Source organism: Mycteria americana, chromosome 3 (assembly GCF_035582795.1).
Source record: "Mycteria americana isolate JAX WOST 10 ecotype Jacksonville Zoo and Gardens chromosome 3, USCA_MyAme_1.0, whole genome shotgun sequence".
Lineage (NCBI taxonomy): Eukaryota > Metazoa > Chordata > Aves > Ciconiiformes > Ciconiidae > Mycteria > Mycteria americana.
The window spans coordinates 8,134,588-8,151,292 of NC_134367.1; the positions used below are offsets into that span (position 1 = coordinate 8,134,588).

The 16,705-nt window shown below is 43.0% G+C and overlaps 1 protein-coding gene across 1 annotated transcript in view; it reads right to left on the minus strand.

Moving 5' to 3' along the window:
* Window positions 1-16,705, minus strand: part of EVA1A (eva-1 homolog A, regulator of programmed cell death) — a 214,712-nt gene that overhangs the window by 129,451 nt on the left and 68,556 nt on the right. Inside the window, exon 3 of the mRNA XM_075497792.1 lies at window positions 12,677-12,800. Coding sequence (XP_075353907.1) covers window positions 12,677-12,800 — 124 coding nt within the window. The remainder of the gene's footprint in view (window positions 1-12,676; window positions 12,801-16,705) is intronic.

The following is a 16,705-nucleotide window of genomic DNA, read 5'->3' on the forward strand; positions in this document are numbered from 1 at the left end:
AAAATATTTTGTGTCTAACAAAGTGATGGAATGCATTAATGCCAGAGGTCTACCTTGCCTAAAGTTATATTTTTCAACAGAACTTGCGGAAAAATTTATGAAATTTTGCTAATTAAAATATGCGTGCTTCACATTATCAGTGCATAATAGTTGACCCTATTTCCCAGATCAAAGAGCTGGAAATATATGTAAAGAGAAATATGTCTTCCTCACAAAATCCTAAAGGATTTAAAGCTTAGAATCGGGGATCTGAGCAAAGAAAGAAATCTTGTAGGAAACAGAGATGGTTTTGCCCACTTCTCTATCAGGTCAGCATTGTTTCCCATAGAAGACTATCTTACCTAGTTTATAACTGTTAAGTTAATGAGACTGCACTCAAGATGCCACTTCAGAACCAAACTGCACTCCACGTTAGCCAATAACTTCTCTTTAGCCCAATTTTTGCCTTGCTCACCTTCATCCCAGCTTTGTTAACTGTTCCACTGCATACTACCCAAAACAAAGAACATTTCTTGCCTTGAAATTCATAACTCTTCATTATATCCAGCCATTCCGCAAGCAGCTATTTTCCTTTAACTGCTAAATTAATGTGTTTAACTATTGGGTGGTGGTTAGTGTTGGTCTGTGAAAAAGGGCATAGGGACAAGTCACTTTCTCACCCAGCCATTCTCTCCAGAACTGCGCTAATGTCAGCTACATCTCCAATGCTTTGTGTCACTCTTCCTACCTACATCTCTTACTGCACCTATCAGATACGGATTTGTTGCAATGTTGAACAGCTCAGATGCACAGGGGGCCAGATGGCTCAAGTGGAGTATGCAACCTTTTAGTCACAAGTCAAAATTCAGCAAAATTTTATGGACACTGGAAGACATCACCAAATAATAAAGATGATGATGTCACATGCGGTGAGATTTTGGTCATTTCAGCACACGTCTAGGCAGAATACTTACCTTGCAAAAGTCACCACATAGCAATTTTTTGTGTCAGCCTAAAGAGAAAAGCCAAAATAAGGATTAACCATGGAAATACGAACTCTTTACTATGGATGTAGTCACTCCAGACCATAATTCACAGAGTCACAGAGGACAGAAGGCACCTCTGGAGACTGTCTAGGCCAACCCCCACGTTCATACCAGAGCCAACTAGAGAAGTAGGTTGCTGAGGGCCGTGTCCATTCAAGTTTTTAACACCTCCAAGGATTGAGACTCCACAACTTGCTTGGGCAACCTGTTCCAGTGATGCTGTTAATCATGTGAGAGATGAGTACAGTGAGTACCTGTTACTATCTCTCCCGGGGAATTAGGAAGATGAGTCTCCAAGACAGGAAACCTATTAAACACTAGGACAGACACCTTTAAGCAGCATCCTTGAACAAGAGTGTGTGTGCAACAGGACTGCCCATGAACAGCTCATCTTGGAGATATCCATCCAGTACCCTTCCTTGTAACCTGTGACCCTTGTTTTTATATATTTTTATTTTTATTTTATATTATTTATTTTTATTTTATATATTTTATTTTTAATCAGCTAATTCCCAGGACCTTCTGTAAGATAGAGGGAATTTTTTTGAGTGCATATAGATCTAAGTCCATCCTCCCAAAATTAAAATAGATAAGTACATCTCAAAGTAGACAGAGCAAAGGTACCTTGGACAGCTTTCACTAACTACTACACTCTTCTGTGAAGAAGGTAATTGGACTAAAATGATATTTTCCAGTTGGTGCTCCCCTTCAAACCTTTTTCCCACACTCCTATTCCTGTGTTCGTATATTTACTTACTTTTCATTTCAAGCAAGCATTTGTTATCTGAGTTTTGTGTCCTCTTTTACACTTTGGAAAATATAAGCAGATTCTGGCCTCCAAGTCCCCAAATACAAATAAGTCAACATAGATCAGAAATTCCTCCCCATGGCAAATGCCTACTCTTTAGACCGGTCCACATTGCTACAGCTCCTTGCTTTTTGTTTTCTTCCAGTTTCCTTTCACTTATGACACGCATCTCATATCCTGAGTTCCAGAGCTTCCTCCTCATCTGCATAAACCTGCTACTAATGAGAATTTTCCATTCATCTCGGGATTTGACTAAATCCGTATCAATCAAGTCAGCATTCCCTTAGGCAGGACTGGGTGGAGGAAACCTTTCCAGGACAGCAAAGGTCTCCAGAGTCCTCAAGTACAGCCTTTCCTCTGACTTCCCCACAAGCACTTCAGCTGTGGGCTACCTGGTCATTCCCTCATTTCAACAGCCAGGATCTAAAAAGGATTGTCCCCTTTAATTTGGAGGATAAAAAAGTGAGAATGTCACAAATTCATACATTTGCACAGAAATACCTTCTAACATTATTTCAGTTCAGTTTTCCCTTGAGAAACTTTTTGTGAAGATGCTGTAATTTAACTTTTAAAAATTGAAGTTTGCTACCCTCAATGGCATGGAGTGCACCACTCACTTCTGCAGAAGCTAATCTAAAACTCTGAAAGATACAGCTCAGATGACAGTCCAGAGTTATATCAAATAGGCAGTTTGCCAACTTCAGAAGTACCCTGAAAACTCAAGAGTGCCAAGTTTTGGAGGTCTGAACCCATTTTGACAAGTAAGAAGATTGCTCTTTGCAAACGAACTTGTCAGATTCCTTTAAAATTACGCTCCTGATGCACCCATCCAATTTGCAATGTTTAAAAGGCGCCTTTCCCCACTGTCACTTTCATTAGTCTGAAGCAGTTGTCTTTTTATATTCTGCTATGAAAAGGCTGGCAGTGCTGCAACTTAACTGCTACGTTTCATTTCCAAAGTAGAGTTCAGATGCACCTAGTTGCACTTTCCTGTTGGACAAACAGAGGTATATGGTTATCTAAGGAGGGAAAAGGGAACAATATCGAAATATATATGCTAGACTGTGAGAGGAGAGTTAAACAAAACACCTGGGAGCCCAGGACAAATTTAATTCTCATCCTACTTCTTCCATTAATGAATTTGGGCTCATTTTCTGAAGCAGCTGTGACTTACTGGTGTTCTGCTGCCTGAGCCTCTGCCTCACCATTTATTAGTCCTCCTTCCAAGGACCTGAGAACCTGCTGGCTAAATTTCAAGGACATTTGTCAGAAACACTGAGGTGACAAATGTAGTGAAGTCCCTATACATTTTATAAGAAGTGGTAGCCAATGACAGCAGAGAGCCAAATCGGTGCCGAAGCTGGCTGTAATTGCTGCAGTGTCCCACTGGCCAACCAGCACGGATGTCATACCTGGCCGATTCGCATGGAGGTAAACCTGGACTAGCTACACCATAGGAGGCAACATAGGAAGCATGGCGAAAACCTTTGTTACTGCAATGAAAAGGTGGGAGGGATGCACTAAGGAAAAAATTACTTGAGTATGAAAGGAAAAAGACTTCATTAGTACCACTGCTCACCGCACTTTTGTTCTTCTGTTCCAGTGACAGCGTAAATCTGGAGTAAAGCTGCTTAAAGTTATTATTAAAACAGCTGAAAGGGAAAATTTAGTCTTGTATCATTAAAATGGTCTTCTCCAAATGTTAAAATAATGGCAATAATAATTCTGACACAGGAACATTAAAAGGATACCTGATTGATATTTTTACATATAATCCATGGGGTTGCCTAGAGCATAAAATATGGGACAATGAGGCCTACTAGATTAAAAGCTAGTTCTCTACCGTCCTAAATAATTAAACACACAGTATTCCCTCAATTACTTTGCCGGAGAAGAAAAAATGTAGCTGGGAGAAATATAGTTACCAAATCTCCCAAATTCATCGCGGATGCTTTAGAAGTCCCAGCTCCCGGAGGCATGATTAGGTGACAACCTCCAGTGCCTTTTAAGTAATCAGAAAAATAAGCGTGTAACCGAGAAGAGCTTGATGCACCATTGGTATGATGAAAAGCTGAAAATATCGGGAGATACCTGTTTTAAAAATGTATAATTGTCCTGGTTTCAGCTGGGATAGAGTTAATTTCCTTCCTAGTAGCTGGTATAGTGCTGTGGTTTGGATTTAGCATGGGAATGATGTGGTAACACACTGATGTTTTAGTTGTTGCTGAGCAGTGTTTATACAAAGTCAAGGACTTTTTGGCTTCCCATGCTTTGCCAGCGAGGAGGTGCACAAGAAGCTGGGAGGGGGCACAGCCAGGACAGCTGACCCAAACTGGCCAAAGGGCTATTCCATACCATATGGCATCATGCTTGGTATAGAAACTGGGGGAGTTGGCTGGGGGGCAGCGATCGCTGCTCGGGGACGGGCTGGGCATTGGTCGGCGGGTGGTGAGTGGTTGCATCACTTGTTTTTCCTGGGTTTTGTTCCTCTCTCTTTATTATTATTATTATTATTATTATTATTATTATTATTATTATTATTATATTACATTTCAATTATTAAACTGTTCTTATCTCAACCCATAAGTGTTCTCGCTTTTACTCTTCCAATTCTCTCCCCAGTCCCACTGCGGGGGGAAATTGTGAGCGAGCAGCTGCATGGTGCTTAGTTGCTGGCTGGGGTTAAACCACGACAGTCCTTTTTTAATAATAATAATAATAATGGTATGGAATAGCCCTTTGGGCAGTTTGGGTCAGCTGTCCTGGCTATGCTTCCTCCCAGCTTCTTGTGCACCTCCTCGCTGGCAGAGCATGGGGAGCTGAAAAGTCCTTGACTTCGTACAAGCACTGCTTAGCAACAACTAAAACATCAGTGTGTTATCAACATTATTCTCATGCTAAATCCAAACCACAGCACTATACCAGCTCCTAGGAAGAAAATTAACTCTATCCCAGCTGCAATCAGGACAATTAATTTGAAAACCAAATGTAGGACTGATATTGAAAAAATATTGAAGAAATCCACAGTATTGGAAAGAGTTCATTACCACACCTCTGCTCCAGAGAAGATTTACTCTTCTCTGCTTTTTTGCGAAGAGACATTTATTTGAGGAGAGCAATTGATCTATATTTTCTGTCTTGAATAAGTCTATATACAGGACTTCCTGCAGAAGTACTATATAAATTTACCTCCCTGTTCTGCGAGGCCTACACACATGGTTTAAACTGTGGATTCAATATAACAGATCCAAACTCTCACAAAAGTAAACCTTTGCAGCATCTCAATTTGGTTTATAAGCATATTGTTTCTGGAACATGCTTTTCTTCTCACAGTTCTTCACCAGGATGCCAGAAAATCTTGAAATCTATCATTCAGAGCTGGCAAACCTCTAGTAGGACCATGATGAGATTTAGATTTATGGGTTTCATTTTTAAAAACTTGGTTTCTTTGTGTTTATTCTGGTTAATTGCCCCAAGGACACCCCCTTGCTCTTCTGGGGAGAAGGCTCCCAGATCACTTTGTCTCTTGCAGCAGCCAAAGCCGTTCCTGACACCTGAAGCACCATCCACAACGCAGCCTCCATCATCAGCACAGAAAGGTATCACAGGTGCCCACAACACCTAAGGATGGGCTGGATCTCCTGGGGTACTTGAGGGCAAAGGCTCCCAGTTCCTTCTGGCAATGCTATTGACTCACCTGTCCCAGCACAGAAAGACTGCGGTGTAACCCTTCCTTGTCCTTCACTGAAAATTCGTGGCTTAAAAGGGTTTTTTACCCTTGTTTTTCTTCCTAGGACTCCACAGAAAATTCAAATGCCAATGGACAAAGGGGATCTATAAAAGTCACAGCTCTATGACTTATACAATTTAGGCAGATTTCAGAATTGGTCTTTTTTAGTGGTTCCCATCTGGATACTGGACACCTGATCCAAAGGGAATCTTTCCACCTACATCAGTAGGAAGCACCTTGGTCTTCACTGGCTCCTTATTATGTCAATCAGGGCTGACTGATGAGGTTTGAAAGAAAATTGGGATTTTTTCTTTTTTTTTTTTTTTTAACTCTCCTAGGTCAGCAGCAGTTTCCTTCTCCTTGGGGGGCAGGGGCTGACAATAATCTCTGTATTTGCTGACAATGAAATCACACGTTCTTCTTAATCCCTCTCCTGACAGCCAAGTGATTAGTGTGCTACAGAGACAGGGCTACTTGACAGCGCCTGAAAATCTCTGTGCGTCAACGGCTTAAAACAATATTAATCGTTAGCATTAAAGTTTCTCTGACCCCGATCGCAGGCTGATGGATCTGTCCTCTGTTATTTATAGCGTTCCTTTATTTACACCTTTTCATCGCCACAGTGTTTGCTGCCTGAGGTTTTATTGCCCTTATAAATTTCCACTCCCTGCACCACCTTAGTTTTGAAATAATACAGATAAGCAAGAGCAAGCTGATGAATGCAGGAATTAAAAGGCTTATTCTTTTCCCTCGGTGGCTGGGCCAGAAGGATGTGCCCATTTAACAGCCCTCACTCCATTGTGCTGCTTTGGAAAGCCTGGCCCACCAAAAAGCAATGTAGCAAAAAATACAGTGAACTTCTGCCACCAATAAACCTGTCTTACAAAGGAGATTAATGTTTTCTGAAAGGGTTGATAACTACTGAATTACCAATCTATCCCAGCACTAAAACCAGTCACTAGTGTTAAAGGGACCAGGAATACATTTAGGTCCCTCTTTACTCTCATCTGAAATTTCTACAAAAACTCTGTTCTTTCCATAGCCCTCCGCTCTTGCTCACAGCATTTTTCAAATTCTGCCTAGGGAGTGAAAGCCTTGAGCATGTGCGATGAGACCAGACTTTTCATGCCGTGTTCACTGAATTTAACAGAAAAGCTGTAATCCTCAGCCCAGCAAAGTGAATGGCAAAGCCCACACTAGATTCAATATTGAAGGAATGGATTGTAGGGAAATTAAAAGGTGAACAAGATGTATTAACTGCAAGTTTAGGTGGTCCTTCCAAAATGTCCTTTCCATACTTTCCAGCCAATCCAACTGAAATCTGATGAGCAGACCTGACCCGTTCCCCAAGAGACATAAAGCAGCTTCACATTCACCAGCAACTGGGAACCGCCAACACAGAGGATGACTCTCCACAGTTCTTTGATGGCTGGAAAAGCTCTGCCACAAGTAATGGTATTCTGCTCTTTGTACAGGTTTTGAAGTACCACTGACAAAAAAAATCACACATCCTCACCAAAAGGCAAACATTCCTGGGACACAGCATGGCAGCTCCGTCACTATATGATAGAGGGTGCAAACTTGAAGATGACTTTTTTCTCAGAAGATGATCTAATTGGAATTAATTCCTAATTGATTTTAAAATTCAGTCGCTTTCTAATTAAAATTGCCTAGAGCTGTTAAGAAAAATAAAGTTATCTAAGTAAGATTTTGGCACAGACATCAGGATGGGCATTCCCATGTTTGAAAAAAAAAAGTCATTGACATCTCACAAGAATTAACTGGGCCTCTTAGATTAAAATTAAATCTATGGTGGAGAGAATGACTGCCTGCTCTCTTCAAAACATGTGCCCAGGTCGATTCTTAGCACAAAAGTTTTCCCATAAATCAAAGCTAGAACAAAGTGACCTCCCCCAGCCTCCTTCCTCCTCCTACCCCCACACAAAGTTTTGGCACTTCAGCCTTTGCCAACAAATGCAAGTTTCCTTCCCAGATGGATTTCTCAGAGCCTTGATGTGCCTTTCACAAATATGTTTTTGTATTGTTACAGAGGGATTTGAGCTGCAATTGGAGCCCAGGTCACAATCCAGGCTTTCTGAAACTTCAAAGGTTTTAGGCTTGCATTTGTGAATAGAAGGGAGAGCAGCAAAGTTTGGATTTACACTTTGATACATGGCTGGGATGATTAAAATGGGGAGCCTTCACACCCGTCAGCCTCCGATTATCATATCCAGCTGTTCCACACAGCATTTTAAAATTAAATAAAAATAATAATTAAAAAAAACCCACTGGATGGAGATTATCTCCCCCAGAATCCTTGAAGTCCTAAGCTAAAGTAGCAACTGCCTGATAGGAAAGAGGGAAAATATCAGTATAGCATTACAGGAGGCTGCAGCTCAGGCTATTCAGAGCTGAGAAGGGGACAGTGCATCCAGGACAGCGTGGCAATGGCAGAGGAGGAGACGAGAAAGGCACTACGTGGGGGACTCATGGGGGAAGCCACATAAGCAAGGTAGGAGCCCTCTCATTTCTTGGCAGCACTGCCAGCGAATGGCCACTCAGACAACACATCTCATCCTAAGTAATCCCTTCACAGAGACCAGCGAGCACTTATGTCCCCATTTTGCTGAGGAGCATTGGCACTTTTGAAATAAGAAAGCCAAAAGAATAACCAAACAACCAAAAAGCCAGCGTGGGCAAACAGATGCTGTGCAGGGGCAGATCGATCCCTGCTTGTTCAATGCCCAGAGCAGCAACCAACCCCAGTAAAATCAGCTGCAATGGTGTTGCTGGGGTGCAGAGAGGTGAAGTTATTTCTTCAACATGACTTGGGCAGCCCCACAGATCCTGTTCTCAACCAGGATTAGGCCGTGCAACCCCTCCGGAAAGTCTGGCATGCAGAGCAAATATTTCCTAGCATACACGATCTTACATGGTTCTCTGTCTCTGAAGTGAGGGGGATGAACAAACACTGAATTGTTTGAATAATATTGGTGAATCCAGATTTCAATTAGAGGGAATTCATGTTAGACCAATTAAATAGTATGTCAATTCCCCCTAATTATATGTTCCTGCAGCCTACCCGGTAATTATACTTAATGGGTCTAAATCAAATCAGCATGTTACCTGAGAAATAATTGGATTTCTGTGAGATTTTTTAATGATCCTGAAAGGTACCCCGGAGATTGAAGTCTTCTGTGTGTTCAGGGCTTGATCCTAGGCTTCAGTGTGCTTTGGGTGTGGATCTCAGGCTACATTGGCCCTGATAAATTAAATGTGCCAGTTCTCTGGCACTGAGGCCAATGGCATGGGACAGCCCACAGCCATTCTCATCAACTTTTTTAGCCTCTAAAACAGGGTGGCTGTATCCAAACTTCCCACTGAAAACCATCCCTGGACAGTGCTAAATGCCAGGCTACATCTAAACCAGCAGAGAACAACTCCAGGTTTCACTGTTACGGCAACATGTCCCAACCTTGACCCTCAGGGACCCTCTGGGGGCTCTCTGCTGAGGCTGTCGATAGCAAGATGATTTGCAGAGGCACCTCCAAATTTAGAAGCCCAAGTCATAGCTGTGCTCTGCTGAGACCCGTACTGTGCTTTTGAACATTTTCCCAAAGGTTGGTGCATATTAGAAACTAAGGCCCACATGCTACAGGAAAAGAAAATAAGAGCTAAGCCTCTATATGCTTTGATGAACCTTGGCCCTCAAATCACATAGCAGCAATAAATAAGTCTCACTTGCCCCAAACAGAGACAGAATAGAGCATTTTATTGATTATTTCTGATCTCCTTAAACGTTCTGTACCTTAAAGTTAAAAGCATAAACACACATAGTGTGTTTATTTATTTACAGGCACAGATAATAGTCAGGACTGCCAAACATCTCACATTTAAAAGCAGTCCCATGCACATATCCGAGTCCTGTACATGCAAGATAAGTGTCTGCTGGACCGCAGATCCATCCATTGGATCAGAGGGGACCATGATTAGCACAAGACTTCCCCAAAGCACACAAGCCATTGAATTTTATTAGGAAATTTTTCTTCACCGAGAGGGTTATCAAGCATTGGAACAGGCTGCCCAGGGAAGTGGTTGAGTCGCCATCCCTGGAGGTATTTAAAGGACGTTTGGATGAGGTGCTTAGGGACATGGTGTAGTGGTGGTCTTGGTAGTGTTAGGTTTACGGTTGGACTCAATGATCTTAAAGGTCTTTTCCAACCTATACGATTCTGTGATTCTGTGAATTTCTCACTGCTTCTAGTTAAGCAAGCACTTCTCTGAAATATTTCTTTGAATTTCTAGAGGAGGTGAACCACAATGCTTCAGCACCAAACCTCTGCACAAGTCTTCCCAGCTTCCAGCAAAAGCAGTCTCAGAGCAGCTAGTACAGCAGAGATCGCTCTAATTGCCCTGCTCCCTGGAGCCCCACCATTCGGAAAATCTGGGGCTTTCAGTTTCAGCATGATTTACTGTCCTTCATCTCCTTGAAATTCTGCCCATGAGAAACCAAAATAGCACCTTGCCTTGTGAGTGAACCCCATACAGCCAGTGAGCATCGAAACCACTAGATTTCAAATGTAACGTAATGTCAGAGAGGCATAACTGCAGTGACAGTGGCTGGAGGGGATGACTGCACCATCTAGTTATTCTTCAGCAGATACAAGTAAATGCCACTAACTTCAGTTTTGCTTTCTTTCAAGGAAGTCTTTCTTTTTAGATAACTACCTCTATTCAGGGGCCTTTTGAGGCTCCAGCATGACTCTGAGAGTGGGAAGGCTTGGGCATCCTTATTTTATGTTAAAGATGTCCTGTCCAAACTCTGCAGGCCACTTCCCAAAGCACTTCTCATACCCGTATACAGGAAAACTCATACTCATTCTACTTAGGTAGGCACTTAACCAAGGCACCTACTTCAGTAGCATGGTCACATCAGGCTCCCTCAATAGGCAAAGGAAAGAAATAGATGTCTCTAGAGGACTATTCAGACCTTAAATGGCTTCTTATTAAAGTACTTCTGTCACGTCTACTGTTAAGAAGGTCAAATTCAGGAACAGAAACATAGCCCAGAAAATTGCATTTGTCTTTTGAAAAAGTTATGGATCAAACCGTGCACCAGGCAGTGAGCTCTGGACCAGGACTCTCTGGTGCTCTTTGGTTACAATTATGTGTGCTCAGACTTTCTGGAGCAGATCAACACTTCATAGTATCACAGCTTTTGGCATCAACTCTTAAACATGAAGGCCTTGCACTGGATTCATTTACAGCTCATAAACAATACTCAAATACTCAATAACCCAAAAAGCCCACCAAAATTTCTGATGGTCCTGTATTTGTCATTCTGTGGATCCATTTCTTCAGTCTCCTCATTAACCTTCTCCCTACAGCAGGGTGAAAAGGGTTACTGAACAGTTACCGAACTCACACAAGCACTAGATTCTGTTTCTGAGACTCAAAATTAACGTCTTGAATCATCAAGGAAAGGTTGACCGTGTTCTGGTGTCTCTGTCCAAGGTTAATCCTCACATATTTCAAACCTTGTTATTAATCCAGTGGGTTCTGATTAAAAGTTTGCCCAGTGACTAAGAAACAATAATTTGTGTCAGGTTACCTTGCTTCACCCTGCAAAATTGGAGCTGTCTGAAAAATGTCTTGGGGAAATGTTTGCAAGCAACTTCCCCTGCTCTTTCTCAGGGAAACCACTTACCCAACACACATGCAAACTCCGTCTTTGCTAGCGTATCCGTAATTAGCAAAGAATGCCAAGCCATAAATATTTATGCACAGATGGGATCCAGAAGTACCTTCAGAAGTTCAGCACAGGCCTCAATAGTCCGATTTCTCAAGCAAACTTTGATACAAAACCTGGTTCAGGTTCAGGAGGACTTGTCAGAACACCCTGCTAATCACCCCTCTCAGGGATGCATTGCTCACCCAACAAGGGATGTTACAATCACTTGTGAAAACCCCACAAAAAATGCAGGTGCTTCATTACCTACTTTTCATTTGAATTCCTCACAGATCTTGCCAGATCCCTTCACTTCATTAGCACAGGTCTCTGCGTGCTGGGGCAAAAAGTCTTCTTCTGTACAGCTGACAGAGTCTGAATGCTTCTGCTTTTGTTTCAAACCTTTTCTGAAATCAGGTATGTTTTTCTTCCCTGTGCAAAATTTTTTTTATTTCTTCCCCAAAAATTCTGCTGATGTGATGCTGGAACCACGTTAGTTATGTCTTCTAAAAAGCTTGGGATTAGGCTGATCTGAAATGCCATGTCCAGACTATTAATTCAAATAGAGTCAGGGCCTGTTCTCCCGCTAAAATCAGTTGGCACAGTTTGGCCACCATCAAACTCTATCCGTCTCCAAACCAATGTGTCTGCTTCCGAAGTGCTGATGGAGAGCGGAGCCCAGGCTGTGCTAACTCTCCCAGTGGGGCCAGGAACTGGCCAAGACGGTGTTGGCTGTCCTGGGCCAAAGTTGCACCAGGCTCACTCCTCCGCAGCATGCATGACCGCACTCCCAGTATCCAGGTGCCAGCCCCATTTAATTTAAACACAGCTAATGAGATCACGCAAAACACAGGTTAACATTTCCCAGCCTGATCTGGGAGCAATTAAAAGCTGGCTTATGGCATGGCGTGGGCAGGTGAGCTTCCTGTTGCACCACCGTCTTCAGTGTCTGCCTTGGGCACCCAGGTCTGAAGTCTGCCCACGCAAAGAGCTCCCACTCCCTCTGGAGGGGCAGGCGGAGAGGGGACACGTCCCACTAGCCCACTGGGACAGGAGGACGGCTGCAGATGGGAGTGGGAGCAGCCCACCCACCGCCGACGGCGTGAGCTCAGCATTGGCAAAGGCTTTCGCTGGCACCTGCAAAAATAATCTGCAACTGGGGCTGCCAGCAAGGAGGAAGGAGCCGGAGCAGCAGCAGCAGCAGCATCCCAGCAAGGCAGCAAGCAAGGGGGAGAGGGGAAACGCTCCGCACTCAGGGGGTTATGTTACACCGAAAATAAAGGTGGAAGGGAACAAAAAGTCCTAGGAGGCCTCTCTGGAGAGTATTAAGTGTGAAAACGCTTTGGTCTTGCCAGAGCAAACAGATTCGATAGCGAGATACTTACTTGGCCTGCACTTGTACCACACGATGAGGTATTTGCCGGTTCCAGGGCACGGATCTGCGCCGAACAGCCGGCTGTTGACGAGAAACTGGCAGCTCCGCCTGTCCTGGCACTCGTCCAGCATCTTCTGCAGCCGGGGGTACACACAAGAAACAGAGAAAAAAAGCATTTCAGTATCTCCACCCAAGGGATAGTCAAATGGAGACAAGCTGGAGAACGGCAAGGCCATCCTTGCCTCCTCAACTGGCCCTGGCAAGAGGTAGGCCACGGTGCTCAATGCAGTGGGTACTGCAGGAGCTGTGGACTAGGAGAGGACTAAACCTTGCACTGTTTTAAGGAGCAGGGTTTCTTTCCCTTTCGTGTATGCAAAAGGAAGGATTTGCACTGGGACAGTCACAGAGATTTTGAAACATTTGCATGCAATTTAATCATAGCATAAGGCAGTGCTGTCCCAGGAAGAGCAGCTTTGAGGACGTGGATCAGCCTTGGCAGTTAAAAGCAGAGACCCAAACTCTGCCACCACCGTTCTGCTTTAGATTTCTTCGGAGATGCACAATTTCAACCGCAGCTTTCAAGAGAGCTCTTGTCTTGGTTATATAAAAGCTTTGGCAATTGCTGGTATTCCAATAATTAGTAGTTGTGGTGGGAACACTGTTATACAGCCAACTTAGTTTTTAATAGGGCTCACTCCTCTTCCCCCATGACTCTCACGTTCCTTTTAGCTAAACTCAGCAAGGGCCCGTGAGTCGGAGGGTCCTCCCACCACTGGCATTTTGGGTTCTATTGCCTCTCTTCTGCACTGCTTTTCCTCTAGTGCTCGCTCCCCACTTCCCCATTCATAACACTCATAAAAACTCCATCTCGGAATCCACAGGGGCAAGACATTCTGTCTCCTGCTAGAAAATAGCTTCATTAAGGAAGATTAATGATTTCTTTTAACCCTATGATCCTCTAAAGCAGTAGTGGGGGGAGAGAATATTATTAAGTGGGGCAGTAATTAAGTTTTAAATTCAGCTGGATGGCTTAGGTGGCATTTATGTACTCCTGTAGAGCCCCTAAAGCTCTAAAATTACCATAATGTTTGCCTGACACACATGAACCTGTCAGAGCATTTTGAGACCACAGAGCGAGGTAATCCACCAGCCTCGCTAAGTCCCTGCGATACAGAGCTGTGAATTCCAGTCCCAAAACAATTAATTTTCACTTGCAAGGAGGCACTGGAAAATCCTTTCTCAGAAATTCCCCTAGACTCCCCCGGTCTCTTTTGTCTTCTCCCTGTTCCCTTTTCTTACACCCACCTCGATATTTGGACTTTCCCACAATCTTCTCCCTGTGCCATTAACATAAAGGCTGTTCCTTCTCTACCACGCGCCACCCAAACCAATTTCCTCTCTGCCTCAGTGACTACTCTCCATTTTTGAGTTCTCCCTGAACGTAATATATATATAATCTTTAGCATTATAACTCTGAATGTCACCCTCCAAACAACAGGAACAACAGCTGTTCCAGTTTCAAGTGCAATTTGAAACTGCCTCCTTTGCGGTTGCTCATAACTTCCTAAAGCTTTCACCTTTTGGGCTGACACATGCAAGAATTCATGCCTGCCTCAAGTCTGACCTTTATTTTAAAGTTCAAACCAAGACAATTCAGGCTTTTTCTAGCAAGCAGAGACCATATGCTGTTGTTTTCCACTCATGAAGGTAATAAAATGCAGGCATCTCGTTTCAAAATACAGGGCTTAGGATGGAAAGGCTGAAAGGTGAACACTGAAGGAGGTGCCTGGGAGCATTAGCCCCAACTTGACCGTCACGTTAAAATGCATAGAAACAGCATATTCTTTCCTCTAGGCTCATAAGGGTTGACTTCATGTCACATGTGAAATTTAATTTACTGCAAAATCCAATGAGTTGCAAAGGAATTTAAGCGAGGCCTCTACGCTGATACCTCTTTTGATCTCAAAAGGCAAAGAACAACTGGAACAACTCTTCAGTGTTTCACATTCGGAGAGAAATCCTCTCCAAATCACTGCGGACCTGAAAGGATTTGCTGGTACTGGACAGCCACGGCTGTGTTTACACCCAAGCTGTCCTAAGAACATGGAGCAAAGGGAAAGAAGCAGCACCCCGAATGTTTTCTTTCCCACAAGGGAAGCTTTCTCCCCTCAAAGGCATCAGACTCAGGTTTTTGGTCAACAAACCTGTTCACAGCAGATGGGTGGGATTTTCAAAAGCCTCCAGCATTGCGTAATAGGTGCTATTAAAACCAGTGGGAAAACCACCCTGGGTTTCAGCAGAGACTGAGTTAGGCCAACAAGAAGCCTCTTTGAAAACCTCAGCTTCGATGCCTAAGCAGCACTTGTTCATCTGTCCTTAGGCTCAGCACCACGAGTGCGGGCAAGTACTTAGCAACCTCAGAGCATGATGAACATGGGCAGCCGTCACATATTGCTACTTTGTCTTGTTCTGCTCTAACTTTTGACAGCTCTTGCTTACTCCATCTATTCCACATAAGTAAAACCTCCTGAGTTTACTTCCTGCAGTATGCAAAGTAACACAGAGCCCTAGGGAAAAGTTTGTTTCCTAATTTAGGAAATTTTATTAATTTATTTTATTAATTTAGGAAATTTTATTTCCTAATTAGGAAATTTCCTAAATTAAGGAGCAAAAGTCATCTATGACATTGTGAGACCATAGAAAAAGGGAAGTGTTCTTGAGGCTGAATATGCCATTTACTAATTGGTTTTAGTGTTTAGCTACAGTTTCAACTTAATTTGATAATAGCCATAACTCTGAGAAGTTATTTCATGGGGGAGATAAATCAATATTTCCTTTTCATTCATGTAATTCTAATCTGCCTCCTCCTGAAGAGCAACAATTATCCTGAAAATATAAAAAATCATTAAGGTTTCTGATTTCCTGCAGACTGTTTGAGTAAAGTCTTAGGCGTAATGAAATATATCCATAATGTAAAGGGTAAAATAAAAAAATATGTTCAATGCTCAGTAAAATACATCAGGAAAAATGCAAAAGAAAATTAGCAATGGTTGACTGTGCCACGTTCTTGATTAAAAATAAAGAACAAAGATGTTACACCAGCCCTAACGTTAACTTAAAAACTTGTACATACAATTTTTACCTATCTTTGCATACACAGAAATCTTCTTCCTCACTGCTTTCATAGTATGGGCTATATACCAGCAACTTCTTAAACACTGTGCAACACAGCGACTCTGCAGAACACGAGTGACGAGACGATCCGCTACAGTACACTTCCCCCGCAGGTCCAGTGCATCTGGTGTTTACAGGGGCCCTTACAAACCAAGACCTTGGCATTCTGGTCTTAGTCTCAAAAATCATACTTCTAGGCAGTATTAGAGCTCTGGCAGATGGCAGATGTCGTTTGTGAAGTATTTGCAGATGATCAGCTAGACTGACACCAGGAAGGCTGTGGGTTTACTTGGTAGGGAGGGAATGTCCTGAGCTCACACGGCTTTTGTTTAATGGCTGGAAAAATTTAGGCAATTCATTTTACGTTTGCCTTGTTTTTCTGACTGCCACTGTCAGCTGTAAAGGTGGGAAAACACAACCGCAAAACCAAACAAAAAGAGGCCCACAAACAATCTGAACTTGCACAGAAATAGTAGCAGACATACAGCATCATCCCTAACCGGGATATATAATCAGCTGTTTATGTCATTGCATCTGGCAGACCCCTGACTAACGCAAAATAAATTCGCATTGGATTAGATTATATTATAAAAATCACTCCAACTGAAGAAGGTGGAGGAGGAATGCCTGTCTGGCATTAAAGGGGAGGGAAGACACATTAATTGCATTGTGCCATTTTATAATTGCATTCCAGTGGTAAATCAAGCCTGAGGGCTGACAGCCAGTGCTCAGGAGGGAAGTTGCGGCTGTTTAAACCCATTCCATTCTCTGGTTCATGATTGAGCTAAGAAGCTGCAAGATTTAGAGGAGATAAGAGAGCAAGAAATGTGAATTCAAGTAAAACAAACACTAATCTAACCCCTGT